Genomic DNA, 14949 nt, shown 5'->3' on the forward strand with positions numbered 1-14949 from the left:
GAAGTACTGTATTAGAGTTAGCATTTAGCATCAAGCCAGTGTATGAAGATAGATTCTCTCTGACATGTCGTCGTATTGCTGGCCAAAAACACTTTCGAAAAAAGACTGGGCGCTTTAAAATGTTTGTCCTTTTTCTTCTTGTTGCAAGAGAAATGCTCAAATTCCACAATATAAAAGATCTGTTCCGCCTTTAACTTTACCGGCACATGACATGATGACGTGCGCCTTCTTTTTTTGTTTTTGTTGATTTGAATTTGATTCAGCCTTCTTTTCACTGAAGTTCAGACGTGACGGAGGATTAAATAAAAACGTCCTACTCTCAAAAAAGGAAAATGCACATTTAGAAGCTTTCGTCTCCGATATACAGTAAACCTACTCCGTTAAGGCAAGTGGTGACCAATAACGTTACGGAAGAATTTGCAAGAGAATGACGGCAGATGTCTGGAAACATATTGCAGAAACAAACAAACAAACAAAAAACCCACTAGTGTTGCTCGACACACATCAGTGCTGAAAATATTCCTTTTATCCATCAAATCTCAACCTCATTTTGTGACACAGGACAAATCAGAATATGATCTACATAAAAACATTTTTACATCCTCAAAGTACACACTCCTTTGATTTTAAGCGCTTATAATCCTACTACAGGTACAGCATGGGGTCCGCACAAACGGGCCGGGGGCTCAGTCTTCACCTTACACAATGACCAGTGGATTTGATTTATGGTTTTGCTTTAAAAATTCATTGCAGTCATTACTGGTACTCATACAGTGCCCGTCTCCGTTACCAAAAACGATGAGTAAGTGCACTTTTGAGATGTTCCACTGATTAGAAACACACCTGCTTTTAATGTAACAACTATATTTACTTGATAATAGATAGAACATGCTGTCTAAATCAAATATATATATATATATATATATATATATATATATATCACTTACAAATTGTTGTCGTGGGAATCGAACGACCAATGGCATTGCAGTTAAACAGAGGGGGAAGGTTATCACACTGGCAGAAGCATTAGTCATTCCAAGTGCTTTTAAGTACACGACAGATTTTTTTTTTAAATTTCTTTTTGTCATTTTTAAACAAAGCGAGGTACGTTGGATTTTTATGCCCTTTCAAACAAAGGCAAGCCACCGGTGAGTAAACTAGATAAGAGTGGATATATTGTATAAATCGTGCTGGGTGAGGACACCGGGACCGTGGGACAAACGGTAACAAATCTGGACTTGATGGCTTCATTCGGGGGGCCTCCCGGCTCTCCGCTGCAGCTGGTTCGGGTTAGTCCTCGCTGTCCCGTCAGACCTTCTTGCTGAACACTTTTTTTTTTTTAATTTTATTTGTTTTTAAAACCTGATCTGGCTCGGGAGCTTAAAAAGGAATTTAAAGCACAGAAAACATCTCATGAGTAAGATTGTTATTCGGCCATGATGGCCACCGATGACTAATGTACTTTTGTGTCCATAAATGTTTACATGTTCATACCTAACAATTAAATCATAGGTTCACAATGTCTCAAGTCTGTCTTAAAAAACAATAGCCAGGTGCCAATATGACACATTTAAACAGGGTTTTGCTTGCTGTTTCATTCTGGCCAATTAAGAGATTAATGAGCTTGCAATATAAAGTGACCCCGGTCCTCGTTCTGTGCAAAACCACATTTAAAAATCCACTAATTTTAGGCTTCAGACAAATCAATTGGGTATCTTTCTTTCGTGACGCTATCCCTGCTTCATTGCAGCTCAACAGGGAAACACCAACGTGTTGTATAGAAACGATATATATATATATATATATATACTGGGTCAGACTGTGTGTTGGAGTCAGCACTCCCTTCAAAATTGCAAAATAAAGTTCATCCTGTTGCTACAGAATATTCCTGTCTGATCATTTGTGTGCCTTTTCTACCAGATATTTTTATACTTTCAAAAAACTATTGGTCCTTGATTGTTATTATTATTATCTTTTTTTATTCCTATTTCGTCACCGTCTTGCCATTAGTTTCACAAGACAGAAATGTGGTTCAGTATTCTACAAAACGCCGCGGACGTCAGACGTCTCTCTCGCCATGATATCCCCCATCCGTCGTAACACAGTCACAACACTCAAATAAAATATGCTCTGTTCCTTTAAGTCAAAGTTATATTCTCAATAATAAATAAAGTTCTGTACTTTTGTGCCCTCTAGCAATTTAAGTAGCAAAATATAGTGTTAGCGTCTCCCGTTGTTGATAGGAGCTTATCATTGTCAATGCAACAGCTGGATGAGTAATGCTGCTTGTCTGCTTTTGAACTGAAAAAACAAACAAACAAACGAAAAGAAAACATGAAAATCTTACATCTCAATGTCACGTCAGAAAAATAAATACAGCAATTCAAGGAAGGAAAATGACGACGTAAACAAGCACAAAGCAAAAAGCTGTGTTCAGGGGATGCCAAAAAGAATCGGACAGAACGTCCGACTTGGTGTGATTATTTGCTCGTTGCCAAGTTTCCCATTTGAGGTTCCGCTCGGTGCCGCCGACGTGGACGCGTGCCCCGTATTAATTTTGTTTCCAGCACGCTTCTTTTCCTTATTTTTCAAAAAAAAAAGAAAAAAAAGACCTGTTTCAAGACCTAGAATTTCCTAACACTCTGTGGTTATACATTCAGGAACATTCATGTTAAGTGAAAACAACAAACAAAAGCAGTAACCAAACAAAAAAGAGAAAAACAAAACCAAACAAAAACATATTCACAATAATTATTTATGAAAACTACATCATCGCCGTACAGTTTATCATATGTTACAACGTTTGACTAGTTCCTAGCAGTCCAGACTCCCTTCTCCGCGGTGATGAGTTATTATAGTTTCTCCTTCGACGGGATCCAGATATAGGGTCCTGAATGTTCCTCTATGACCTGTTTGCAGTGGTTATAAATGTCCTCTAAGGTGTCTCCTTGAACCAGGGCTGCAAAAACAAACAAAAAAAAAGAAATAAGGGAACTCTTTATGTACGGATACATCACATTTGAAATCATGACAGTCACACATGAGGCCTCGCAGCTGTTCAGATGTTTAAAGCCCCGATGTATAGGAGTTCTAATAGGCCCCTGTGGACCTGCCCCCCCCCCAACCAATGTTTGACACCCATTTATCATCGGGATTGTTTGCCATCAGAAAAGATGCTATATGCCTGCAGTGTAATCTTAAATGTGTCATGTTGAATGGAAAATTTTATGACTTGGCGCCATATAAATAAAAATTGAATTATTAATCACATAAAAAAAAAAAAAAGACACATAGGGGCTTTAACGTGAGCTTGTCTTCTTGCATAACAAGGTCTTGCACATTTGAATTTGACTGACAAGTGCCGATGAAAGACAGACAGTGACGAGAGTTGGATTTAAGACGCCAAAAAAGTAACACACATATCTTTAAATTGGACTTTTTTTTCATAAAAGTTCCCCTTCCACTTTATAATTGTAAGACGTTTACTTAAAGGGGACCTATTCTGCTCATTTCCAGCTTGATATTTTCATTTTGTGAAGCTTTGCATGATTCACAGTTAAAAAAGTCTTGATTTATCTTCTACTGACCCCTCAGTTCACCCAACAAGCTGTTTGAGCTCCGCCCCCCCTTCCCTAAAAGCCCACTTTTGTCTGATTGGCCCGGCCAAGTTCCGGAAGTCTTTAGAAGAATTTCCAGAGGCAAACTGTGAATCTAACTTTACTGAGCAGCATCGACATAAACATCTGGTCTGTGCCCGGAGCAGAGATACCATATAAGGACGTCCGTGCCTCTATGACATCAGATAGACCCGGCGGTTGAAAAACGGAGCGTTCAGAGCAGTCTGAAGCCTGAGCTTTCGGCTCACAGGGATTACTTTTACATACGTTTGCCTCTTTATTTGGCAACTTCGGCGACGTTTAGCGTGAATATCCGACATTATAAATATGACAGAAAATAAGGAAAAGCATAACAGGTCCTCTTTAAACATTAACTGACATGTCCGTGTTGTCTGCGTGTAGGTCTGGATGGGACTCCAGAGACATTTTTTGGCATCTTCACGTGGCCATGGGTGTTAAGTCTTCACGATACAGAAGATGGCGTCTTTTTTTATTTAACGTCATACCTGTGAAGAATTCACCAAACTCCTGCTCCAGCTTCATGGCCCTGTCAAACGTCTTCTTGGCTTGTTCCTCTGTCAGTCTCTTATTCATGTCCCTGCAAGGGTGGGTGGGGGAGGGGGGGGGGGGGCAACACATGATTCTGTCGCTCTATTTTATTTCAACATATGACAACTGTGAACAAAATTCCAAGTGACACTTTATTTGAAGTCCCTAGATGTATCATTGATCAGTGGTACACAAACCTCCAATAAATGGTTTCTGACACACTATAATGTAGTTATGCAGATACGAGGATATTTCAAGTTTTTATTAAAGCACTGTCAATATGAAGGCATATTTTATATCATTACAACTGTGTTATAAACCATTTATTATCTGTTTATTTATAAATGATAAACAGGGGGACTTAAGGTAAAGTGTTGCCCAAGTCCAAGAATACTCACATTAATGAATCAATGGACTTCGGTTTTATGAAGATGGCGATGGGATAGAGTTGTGCTACTTGTAGCCGTTTGATGGCGTTTCCAGACACATCCAGGATACAGTGTTTCCCCTGAGACAAGAGGCGTGAATTTACAAGAGAGGTAAATACTGAAATATTGAAATAAATCTCCTGTGGCGTGAAAATGACATGTCCTGAACCCGCGTATGCATTTAGGTTTGTGCTTCCGTCTCACCCTTTCGGCCACATATTTCACCGACTGGACGCTGGTTCCGTACAGATTGTCGTTGTACTGGCCCGCTTCGATGAACTTGTGCTCTTGGATGTCCTTCTCCATCTGCTCCCGGGACATCACGAAGTGGTAGTCTCGCCCGTCCACCTCGTAGTCCCTCTTCGGCCGAGTGGTGTCTTTTGGCGCAAGGAAGACGATAAAGCTCTTTACAAAGCTGGACACAGTAGACGCTTGCTACAATTTCCCCCACTGAAGATGCTACGTAAAAGATGCTACTCGCAAACACTGCGCGCGTTATTGTTGCAATTACCACAAACAACCACAAATAGAATGACTGTTACGGTTACAGTTATTTGTTTAGGACAGCGGTTTGGCCTACTGGCCACCAGAGTTTGGTCACTTGTTCACGGCAAATATCCTGAATCCTCGGATATAACCGCGGCGCACATTTACCTTTAAAGATATCCGCTCGCATGTTTCATGCAATTTGCACAAAAGAGCAAATGTTGACCTTTGTTATTTTATTCATCATTAAAGGTCCCATATTGTTCTAATTTCCAGCTTTATATTTTTATTCTGGGACTCCACTAGAGCAGCTTTCCATGATTCCCAGTTGGAAAAAAGTCCTTATGTATCTTCTCCTGGCCCTTTCTGCAGCCCCTCAGTCCCCCCCCCCCCCTCCCCTCTGTCTGAAACAAGCCGTTTGAGACAAACTGAACAACCTCCAAACACTTAAAGAGTAGTCGTGCGCAGAGCGCTCCAATAACTTAGACTGTACTTGGTGGGTGTGCTGTGATTGGAGCAGATGACCTGCTGGGGGGCGGGCTGAGTGCAGTGACATCACAACCTTACGGAAAGTCCTGACGGCTCGTTTAAAGGCGCGGCGTCTGAATACGGGCTGTGTTTCACCTCTCTATGACACTTTCACAGTATTCATACAGCACCTAGAGCTGCTTTATTTCACTTTCTACAATACGGGACCTTTAATACATGGAGGGCAAGTGGGGTGGATCCTCCACATGTGTGCTACGAAAACCAGAATGTTCTTAGAGCTTTGGCCAAAAAAAGGAATGCCTAATTATACTTTGCTAGCATACAAATGTTTCACTGGATATCTTTAAAAATGAATGCTTTTACAAAAGGTGGGAAGTGCACTACGTATAACGCTAGTAGAGTCTACACAAACACATTTTCAAGGATAAGGGGTACAAGTATTTAAGGCGACACATTACTTCAAGACTCACTGTAAATAAAAAGGGATGAAAGAATCAACTCATCAGTTGGTCCACTCACTTACCTTGGTGCCCTGAACTGTTAGCGGCTTCATATGGTTTAAAAAGGGTACATTGAAATAAAAAGAGATGAGGTGAGTCAACACATGCAAAATTAAAAAAAAGGTGCTTTGGCTGATGAAGAACACATGTACACAATGTAAAGAGGAGTGTCAGGATGAGTCAACATGGGGGGGGGGGTGGGGGTCACAAACACAATACATGCAGCTTTCGCTTCCAAAACATAGTGAACCAAAAAACAACAGCCCGTTCATCCCGTGTCCGTGGTATTCGAGACATTTTAGCAATAGATAAGCAGCAGCATCCCAATTTATCTGTGAAAGCTTAGTTCAGCCCTAGACAAACTAATATTTACCTCCGGCGGCAGACGAAAATCTGAGGAGAAGCAGCTGAGAATAAGGAAGTGTGTCCACTACACTGTCTTACAATCTCATTTCATTAAGCGGCTTATTAATTACTATTATTTAATAACCCCACATACATTTTTGAGGGGATCGAAAACTCACAAAACAGGCGTCAAAAGTGGCGGAAATTTGCCAAATTTGGTGGGCACATGTGCGACGACGAGACTTTCAAAAGAAAAGCCTCTTGGAGCCACACCCGAAACCCAACAGGTAGTCAGCCATTTTGAATTTTCTTCACTTTTAGGGGCATTTTTTTCCCGCCATTTCCGGGCTCCGTACTTTAACGAAACTCCTCCTAGAGAATTGATCAGAGAGGCTTCAAATGTTGGCTGTGCAATCTAAATCAATAAAAAAAAAAAAAAAAAAAAAAAAGGTTGAGGCGGCCATTTTACATGTTTCGAAGTCGTTGTAACCCAAATGCACTTTGTCCAATCAGCCCCGAACGTCACATGTTAGATAAGAGTCCCTGGGCCTGAAGACATCTACGTGCCAATGCTGATTCATAGTAACTGTGCCCCCTGGTGGCGACAGGAAGTAAGCCTTGTGTGACGAACATGATTCGATTTGCACACTTGACGTACGGCAACATAATGCTGTCTGTCTTTTAACCTACGCTTTTTTGTTTACTTGTGACAATAAATAAATAACAATGATTATTGTTTTTCACTTTTTTTCCTGTTTGATTTGTTCTTGTTTTTGCCATTTTAAATCTTCCTTGATTTCAACAGTGGGGAACGCTGGTGGGATGAGCGGGCGATGTCGGCGCGCGGTGAAACTTAAAAAACGTCACGCTGACTCCACAGCGGATGTGATCATGGCTGGTAAACAACATCAATGAGCAATTTCTACGCGTCTAAGTGTCACGTCATGCTACAGCTATTAGGTAACAGCATGAATTCTTTTTTGTTTTCCATGAACTACTTACGTGGCACACAAGACCCAAACTTATCTGGGAACTCCGATATCAGATCGTCGTTGATGCGGTCCTTCATGGGTCCAAGGATTATGACGGGTCTGGCGTAACTAACTGGAAGGAAAGACAAAGACTGACTGCATTTCTTTAAAAGATGCCTTTGAACAGACAACAGTGAACAGCGACGTTAACCGTTTGATCTGTGTGTATTTACGGTGCAGAGATGTGAATAGCGAAGCACGGATAACAAGGCAATAGTGGAGCAAAGTCAATGTCATTGCTCCTCCTGAGGTTCTCTAATGCCTGTTCTGTCGGATCTGACGTCATCATTGTGTTTCCACACGCTTTAGGAAGTACCGACGCAAAGCTACTGCAATTATTCATACAAACCCTTTCTCTGGTGTGCCATTTGATAGCTGGCGTCATTCTAATTCAACGTTTTCATGCCGCTCATCATAAACTAAAGCGGTACAGTTGCTGGACGATCGGGTGATTGGCTGCGTCTCCATGGAAACCGCACTCAGTGGGTCCAGTGAAATATGGCAGCCACAGTAGCTTGTAAAATAACACCATGGGGCGCTGACTTTGATGAATTTACTGTTCATCAGACCACAAAGGAGACAGCGATTAGCTAGCTGGCGTGTTATTTTCTAACTGCGTGTTCAGTGGGAGTCTGGTGTTGAGTGGCGGGGGAAAACGATGAGTTGACAGTTTGAGTCGAGCTTAGAGGCTGCATTACGCGTAGTTCTGGATTGTGAGCCGAAGTAAAGCGATGTGGTTCCTTTGATTGAGTTTTTTTTCTTGTAAATGTACCACTTCAATCTCAGGGAATATACACGCTTTTTTCCCCCTCAAAATATTACCCCCCCCCCCCCCCCCCCCCCCACTTTACGTACGATGGACCGATTTGAGACATCTTCCCTGCCTGGAATTTACTGAGTCACAAAGACACGGCTTGAGCTTAAAGTTACATTTCCTCAATTCCGCAGACGAGCTCCGACAGACCCACAAAAGGCGCCGCACGTGTGAGTGAAGCTCACTAATACACTGTGATTTCAGATGTCGAGGGCTGGCTTCGACGGCAACTCACTTTCTTGCCGCATCACAGGTTCAAATGAGAGAATCACGTCCTCTTGACTCCCTGGTGGGGCACAAAGTGAAACATATTGTTATGTTATTCGGACAAACACACAACATGCCATAAAACAAACACACCGCATTCGGCCAAAAGCCACATGCACGGCTCGCTCGCTGCTCCGCAAGACGACTTCTCGGACATCGCATGCATGTGTGCAGCTCATGCTGAGTAAACGAATCTCGTGGTAAACTGTCACATTTCAAATTAAACCCCAGTTTCATTCACGTTTTAAATATCCACTGACATTTTGGCCTCAAGTATCAGTATCTCCCACTTCTCCAGCTTCCAAATTGAAAGACATCGAGGACCTCAGGAACCCTGACACAATGTGGACTTTAAAAGATGCCTGGCAATAAAAGTCAGTGTTGGATGCTCTATCTCAGCCAGTGGTTGCTGTTAAGAGTGTTTAAATATGGTTTCAATGAGAAATGCTGACATTAGTTTACTTGAAAAACACCATGCAAAGGTGCAGAAAACCCGACAATAAAATCAAATCAAAAAGGGATCCCTGAATTATTTCACCTGCACAAGAAAAGCCAGTTGTTCAAAATATGTAATCTGGATCAAAATGATCTGGATTTGGAAATCCCCCCCCCCCGCCTCCCTAACCAGGATCAGGTCATCAGTCTTTTAGAAAATTGGATTCACCCTGATCTGAAATCCAACTTTTTAGGATCACCAAATCCAGATTACGAGTGCTCTGAATGGTAGCAACGGGAAACAGCCAGCAGGGGGGGCCACTTTATGTGTTTTTAATTGACCAGATGTGGGAATGAGGGATCCAATTGTTCAAAACTACTTTTGGCTGCTTCATCTCTAACAATTGTTTCATTGTCAATAATTTACAGTGGTAAATGATCATTAAAAGAACTACATTATGTCAATGAAGTGCAAAACGTATTAAAACTACATGATTCAAGTGTATTTTTGATCAATTTTGAAGTTTTTTTGATGACATTTTGATCCTGAAATCCTCCCTGAATCAGCTGGGATCAGAATAATCCTCTTTTTTTTTGGGGGGGGGGGGGGGGTAGGGTTAGGATCAAAGTGATCCCAAATCCTACTAAAAAGTTTTGAACAACACAAACTTGAAGGGTTTTATCCAGATTAAAAAACAGGACTGGATTACATGATCCGATTTCCAGAATCCAGAACCCATTTTCGAGATCTGATCCAATCCGATGGATCGGCAATCCCATCGGATTACTTTTGAACAACTGGGCCCTGATGGTGACAACCCTGATGCCTGCGTCCCAAATGACATGAAACATTTACTCCAACAGGAACCGACACATTACTACATACCTTACAAAGCGAACAGGCGTTAACTGCGATGCGTGCCGAAATTCTACTTCAAACTGACATGCTCATAAGCATTTGTTATGTCCGAGTCATGCAAACATGCTTCAGCATCTGAAGGAAGGCAGTCAAGTAAGGGGTGCAATTATACATATATAAAAAAAAGTCTGTTCAGCTTGCCAATGTAAGTTAGTGAGGCTCCAACACACAAAAACTTTCCCCCATAAATGGACTTAAGATCCAAAAAAGAGAAAAAACAGGTTTCTCGTGACTTTTTGCACCCTTTGTGATCCATAAAAAGCTACTTTTTTGACTTGGCGAGTCAAACAGAGAAGCTTAAAAAAACCCAAACAACCTAAATGCCCTCGAGTTCGGTGAATCTGCCTTCACCACTTGGGACCGAAAAACTGCAAAACTGAGAAGCAGGACAAATCATGCAACAATGCAGGCAAGAGAGACACGTTCAGACAGGAAACGTGACAAGGAGGCGGGGTGGGAGGGGGGCAGAGATAAGGAGTCGTTACTGGACCAACTTACTGAATGTCTTTGTCCCATACCCATCATCACCTATCCCCAGGATGTCCTATTGGCCGTCCAAACAGAGCCAGAACAGAAGAAAGAGAGGAAGGAGGACAGCCGCAACATAAGCATGAGTTGGGAGGCAGATCTGTCTCTCTGTTCAGACACTGACCAGCCAGCAGGGGGAGCCAAATACAACACGATAAACAGGTAGGCTGGTTGATCTCTGAAGGGGAAACTGGGTTGTACAATATCGCCATATGGGGGACACACGGTAAAATGCACAACATTGACTTGGCTTGTCTTCCTGCTGACGGATCGGAGTCTGAGCCAGGATGTCTCGGGCTGCGAGCCAACAGAAAGAAAAGACAAGGACGACAGGAAACGGTCACGAGAGGAAGCAGGACAGGTCTCCACTGAGCCCCCGTCCCCTGAAAGACACCCGAGAGTCGTCCCCCCACCCCCCCCCCGCCTACAGGCGACCTACACTGGCTCTCTGCGTGGTGCGAGTACATGTGTGTCTGCGAGCTTACTTACGGTCCGAGTCACTGCCATCCTGCTCACCCTCTTTGTTCTTGTAGAACGGGAACTTTCGCGTGAAGATGAAATTCTTTTTACGTTTGTCATTGAATGACTGCGAGGGGAGAGAAAGCATGAGGGGGGGGGGGGGAGCAAAACAGGCATATCTGTCACGTTCATGCAGACAAAACAACGGCTTGCAGAAAGTGGGACGTCAAGAAGTTTTTACGGTGAAAACTGAATGTCCTTTTCTCCCAGATTCACTTTTTGTTTTCACTCAACTATGATAGTTAAAGCTACAGCAGGCAATATTACTGAATTATAATTTTGGTTGAAATAACTCACTTTGACCATTGCATGTCACTAACAATATCTAATTGAAGGGCTCCTTTAAAAAAAAAAGAAAAAAAAAAGTCTATTTGTATTTAGTCTGTTTAAAAAACTGAACCAGGTCTGAATCAATCAACCAATCAGGGTAATCAGGGGTTCTTGTGTTTTGATTACTCTCTTCAAACCGTTCTTTTTCACCCTCCAATCCAGAAGGTGGAACGCCCTTGATGTGATTGGCCAGTTACGTGCTCGCTTACCCCTGATTGTTTGTTTGATTCAGACCTGGTCCAGCTTATTCAAAGACGACATACAAAGGGGGCGGGTGCACACAGCTTTAATTAGATATTGTTAGTGACATGCAATGGTCAAAATGACTTATTTCAACCAAAACTATCAATCAATAATATTGCCTGCTGTAGCTTTAATAAAATGCACATTTATGATCAAAGTCGTTATTTCAGATCCTGATTACAAGACGCATGAAGGGCATTTTTACTACCTTCTGACATGTTTTAGACGAATCAACCAATTGAAAAAATAAAACATTCTGATGAAAGATTATTACAGACATGAGTTGTATCCCTAAATAATTGAATATAAAATATCTGAATAGATTCTATGTTGACACTGAATGGTTCGATTGAGCAGCAGTTCCATTTTTGTCCACGAGCAAAGATTTATTTGAAGAGTCTTCATTTCATTTGGTAAAATACAGGCCCTGTGGTAGTTAATTTAGGTAGCTCATAAAACAAAATAACATAGTAACATATATCATTTTGTTTACACCCTTTTAAACCAATTTGAAACCAGGGAGTTTAAAGGTTAGTACGCTTTCATTATGCCTGTTCATTTCGCAAAACATGACGAGCTGGTTGCGGGACGTCAGTTAATCTCACTACATAATTAGCGCGGAACGGTGAGTCTTTCAGCCGTTTACTTTATCGTCACGATTGGTGAAACCTAAGCATGAGCTCGTCTCAATTTCGCCCGTCCGGGAGAAGGACACCGTAGGGTCCCCAGTACTTCTTGATGTGCCACAGTTGCATCAAAAGGCATTTAAAGTAAAAGCAAAGTGGCCATGCTATGAGAGAAGTGACAGAACCAGGGTCTAATCATAGAAACGATTGTGTTAAGCACACACACACATCAAAAAAAAAGACATGCAGTGATGGAAAGAAATGATGGAACGATGTGACTTCAAATAACGAATATGCCGTCTTTGTCATGTATTTGAAGGCAGAATCCTGCTGCTGATGTGTAATGTTTGTTACAGCTACAGTTCTGGGGGGGCTCCACGTGGAGAGAGTCACGCTCGAGCGTAGTAACCCCCCAAAACTTTAAACGCCATTTCTTCCTAAAGTTCATGTTTGTTACTTGCAACGTGTTCGAGGGTGAACATCTTACACTTGCTATGGTAGTTTTTGGCTTAAAGGTTGGGAGGAATGTACTTTTAAAAAACCAAACAAGCCCAACTGAAACCCAAATACATATATGTATGTATATGTGTGTATATATATATATATATATACAGAAAAAATATATATATACAGGAGCCTATTAATAAGGCACTGACTCATTTACCTGACCTGTCAAAAAAACTGACAGAAAGAGGAAATGGGCTATCTGTCATTCCATGACTTCAGAGATGTGGGCCAGTTGTGATGTCTTTGATGGAGTGTGTGAATGAAGAAACACACACACACACACACACACACACACACACGACGAAACTGGCTTATGTGTTCCTTTCGAATCAATGGGGTCTGTCGAACTTTACAGACCCGAGTCATGAAACTACAGCAGAGCTAAAGGAGCCGCACCGTAAAGATTTAACGATGATCTTTCTCTTGCGCAGAGGAAGCTCACAGTTGCATCTATAACAATATAAACTAGGAATCATCAAGTTGGCGTGGTGATGTATATATTGCGGCTCTCATAAAAAGGCACTTACCCCCTTTGAATCGAATGACCCCGGCTTGGCGTTGAATTTCACAGTCTTTAGACGCGCCCGCTCTTTCCTCTCCACCCTGCCGAGCAAAGAGTCCGTGTCCGTCATTCACCACAGAGATGGCGTGAAGCTACTCACGCTGACACCAAGCACACATGCAGTGTTCCTCTTTTAGGACAATCGCTATCATTCCCACAGGCTTCTAGAATTTCCCCAACCAGAAACGGGTTCCCATCCCTTGCTCACCGCCTCTTGCTGGGGATGACACCCATCTCCTCGCTGTCCCCGTGTGGGGTGACGCGGCGGGCCTGCCACCACTCGTCATCCGAGGCGTTGATGACGTGGAGGATGTCGCCGTACCTGAAGCTGAGGCCCTGGCTGGGGAGGCCGCTGTCCTTTGACTTCTCGTAGTCGAACAGTGCCCTATTCAGTGGAAGACACCAGGATTATTAATGCAAAATGCACTAAATTCCTATTTTTCCGTCGTTCCTCCACGTGAGGTCTTTTCTAATTCAGTGGAAAGACACTAGGAGCACAGCTTTACCGGGTCAGAGGGTAGTAGAGACTGTTGGCCCATGGGGGTGGCTATAATAAGACATGTTCTTCTGTTTCTGTCACAGATCTCAAACCTGATTTTACAGTAACATGTAAGTATGCGTTACATCACAGCCCTTTCAAAAAGACATGGGCTCTGGAATGGACAGCTTTTTTATTTTCAGAATTCTCAGAAATCAGCTTGAACGTCCAAAACTAGGGTAAAAATCCAAAAAAGACCGACCTCACATAGAGCGATCGCTTCTGATTGGGCCGCAGGGATCCCGACCCCGAGCTCATGCTGTGGTTCATCATCTGCTCCCGCAGGTCATGGATTTTGGCCTCAAAACGCCCGTACTCTGCAAGACAAGAATGGAGCGGGATCAAGACTGACAGCCGGGTCAGCGTTCGGACTCCAGTGCATCGTGGGAAAGAGGAGATCAGCCCAACGATGCTCCCAAAGCTGTCCCCTATGAAGTGAAAAATTAGTCACCTGAGCTCTTGATTATTCTCACTCCAGTCAAATTAAAAATGGAAATGATGACAGAAGTGTTCGAGGAAACTGCGATATTGCATATATTGTAGATTATAGTCGTCAACAGAGGATCTATTTTTTTAAACTTACACCTCTTAAAATACTGTGCCCCAAGCTGGTGACATGTAATGTACTACGACCTCGAAGGAGACCACCGGGGTCAGCGTATTTACCACGGTCTACATCTAGATGACATTTTCTGACCTGAACCTTGCAAGCGACTGAGCGCCAAACACGACTGTGACATAAATTGATATTCACACCGCAATCCCACATCTATTCACTTGTACTTCCTGTGTCCACGTGTTACGGTGCTATGAGACGTCTTTCACATACATCTACCACTTTATTATGCGTGTTGACCCGCCAGGGCTTCCCGTCGGTGACGTCTGAAGCCATCAACCGAATAATAGCTCTTTAGGGCAAAGTTAGAGAGGATGTCAGGATCATGGGAGCCTGCCGCTCCGTTGGCAAGCGTGGTTTCCCCTGACAGCGCCGTTGCCATGGCCGGCAGGGAAAAAAAAACGAAAAAAAAAAAAAAACGCTGATAACTTGAGGCGCGGCCGGGCTAATCTGTCACTTGGAGAAGATCAGGCAAGTACAAGAGATGTGGCACGTTCCTGCCGTGACGCGACCAATCGCTGACTAACCTGTATTCTTGCAGTCAGGCCAAGAATAAGATAAGAGATACGATACTGAATATGCAAGAAAACAGCCACACTT

General features: G+C 42.7%; 1 protein-coding gene across 3 annotated transcripts in view; it reads right to left on the reverse strand.

Moving 5' to 3' along the window:
* Positions 1 to 2778: 2778 nt before the first annotated feature.
* dlg2 (discs, large homolog 2 (Drosophila)) overlaps positions 2779 to 14949 on the reverse strand; it is a 133417-nt gene continuing 121246 nt past the window's right edge. Inside the window, exons 19-28 of one of the 3 annotated variants that reach the window (XM_070917314.1) lie at positions 13936 to 14050; positions 13404 to 13580; positions 13161 to 13236; positions 10898 to 10994; positions 8495 to 8545; positions 7417 to 7518; positions 4799 to 4971; positions 4565 to 4674; positions 4124 to 4215; positions 2779 to 2959 (exon numbers count right to left, since the gene is read on the reverse strand). In XM_070917314.1, the coding sequence (XP_070773415.1) occupies positions 2853 to 2959; positions 4124 to 4215; positions 4565 to 4674; positions 4799 to 4971; positions 7417 to 7518; positions 8495 to 8545; positions 10898 to 10994; positions 13161 to 13236; positions 13404 to 13580; positions 13936 to 14050 (1100 nt within the window). In that variant the 3' untranslated portion in view covers positions 2779 to 2852. Of the gene's footprint in view, positions 2960 to 4123; positions 4216 to 4564; positions 4675 to 4798; positions 4972 to 7416; positions 7519 to 8494; positions 8546 to 10378; positions 10425 to 10897; positions 10995 to 13156; positions 13237 to 13403; positions 13581 to 13935; positions 14051 to 14949 lie in introns of those variants that run through there. The other 2 variants (XM_070917315.1, XM_070917316.1) reach the window with 2 other exon arrangements.

Source organism: Enoplosus armatus, chromosome 13 (assembly GCF_043641665.1).
Source record: "Enoplosus armatus isolate fEnoArm2 chromosome 13, fEnoArm2.hap1, whole genome shotgun sequence".
Lineage (NCBI taxonomy): Eukaryota > Metazoa > Chordata > Actinopteri > Centrarchiformes > Enoplosidae > Enoplosus > Enoplosus armatus.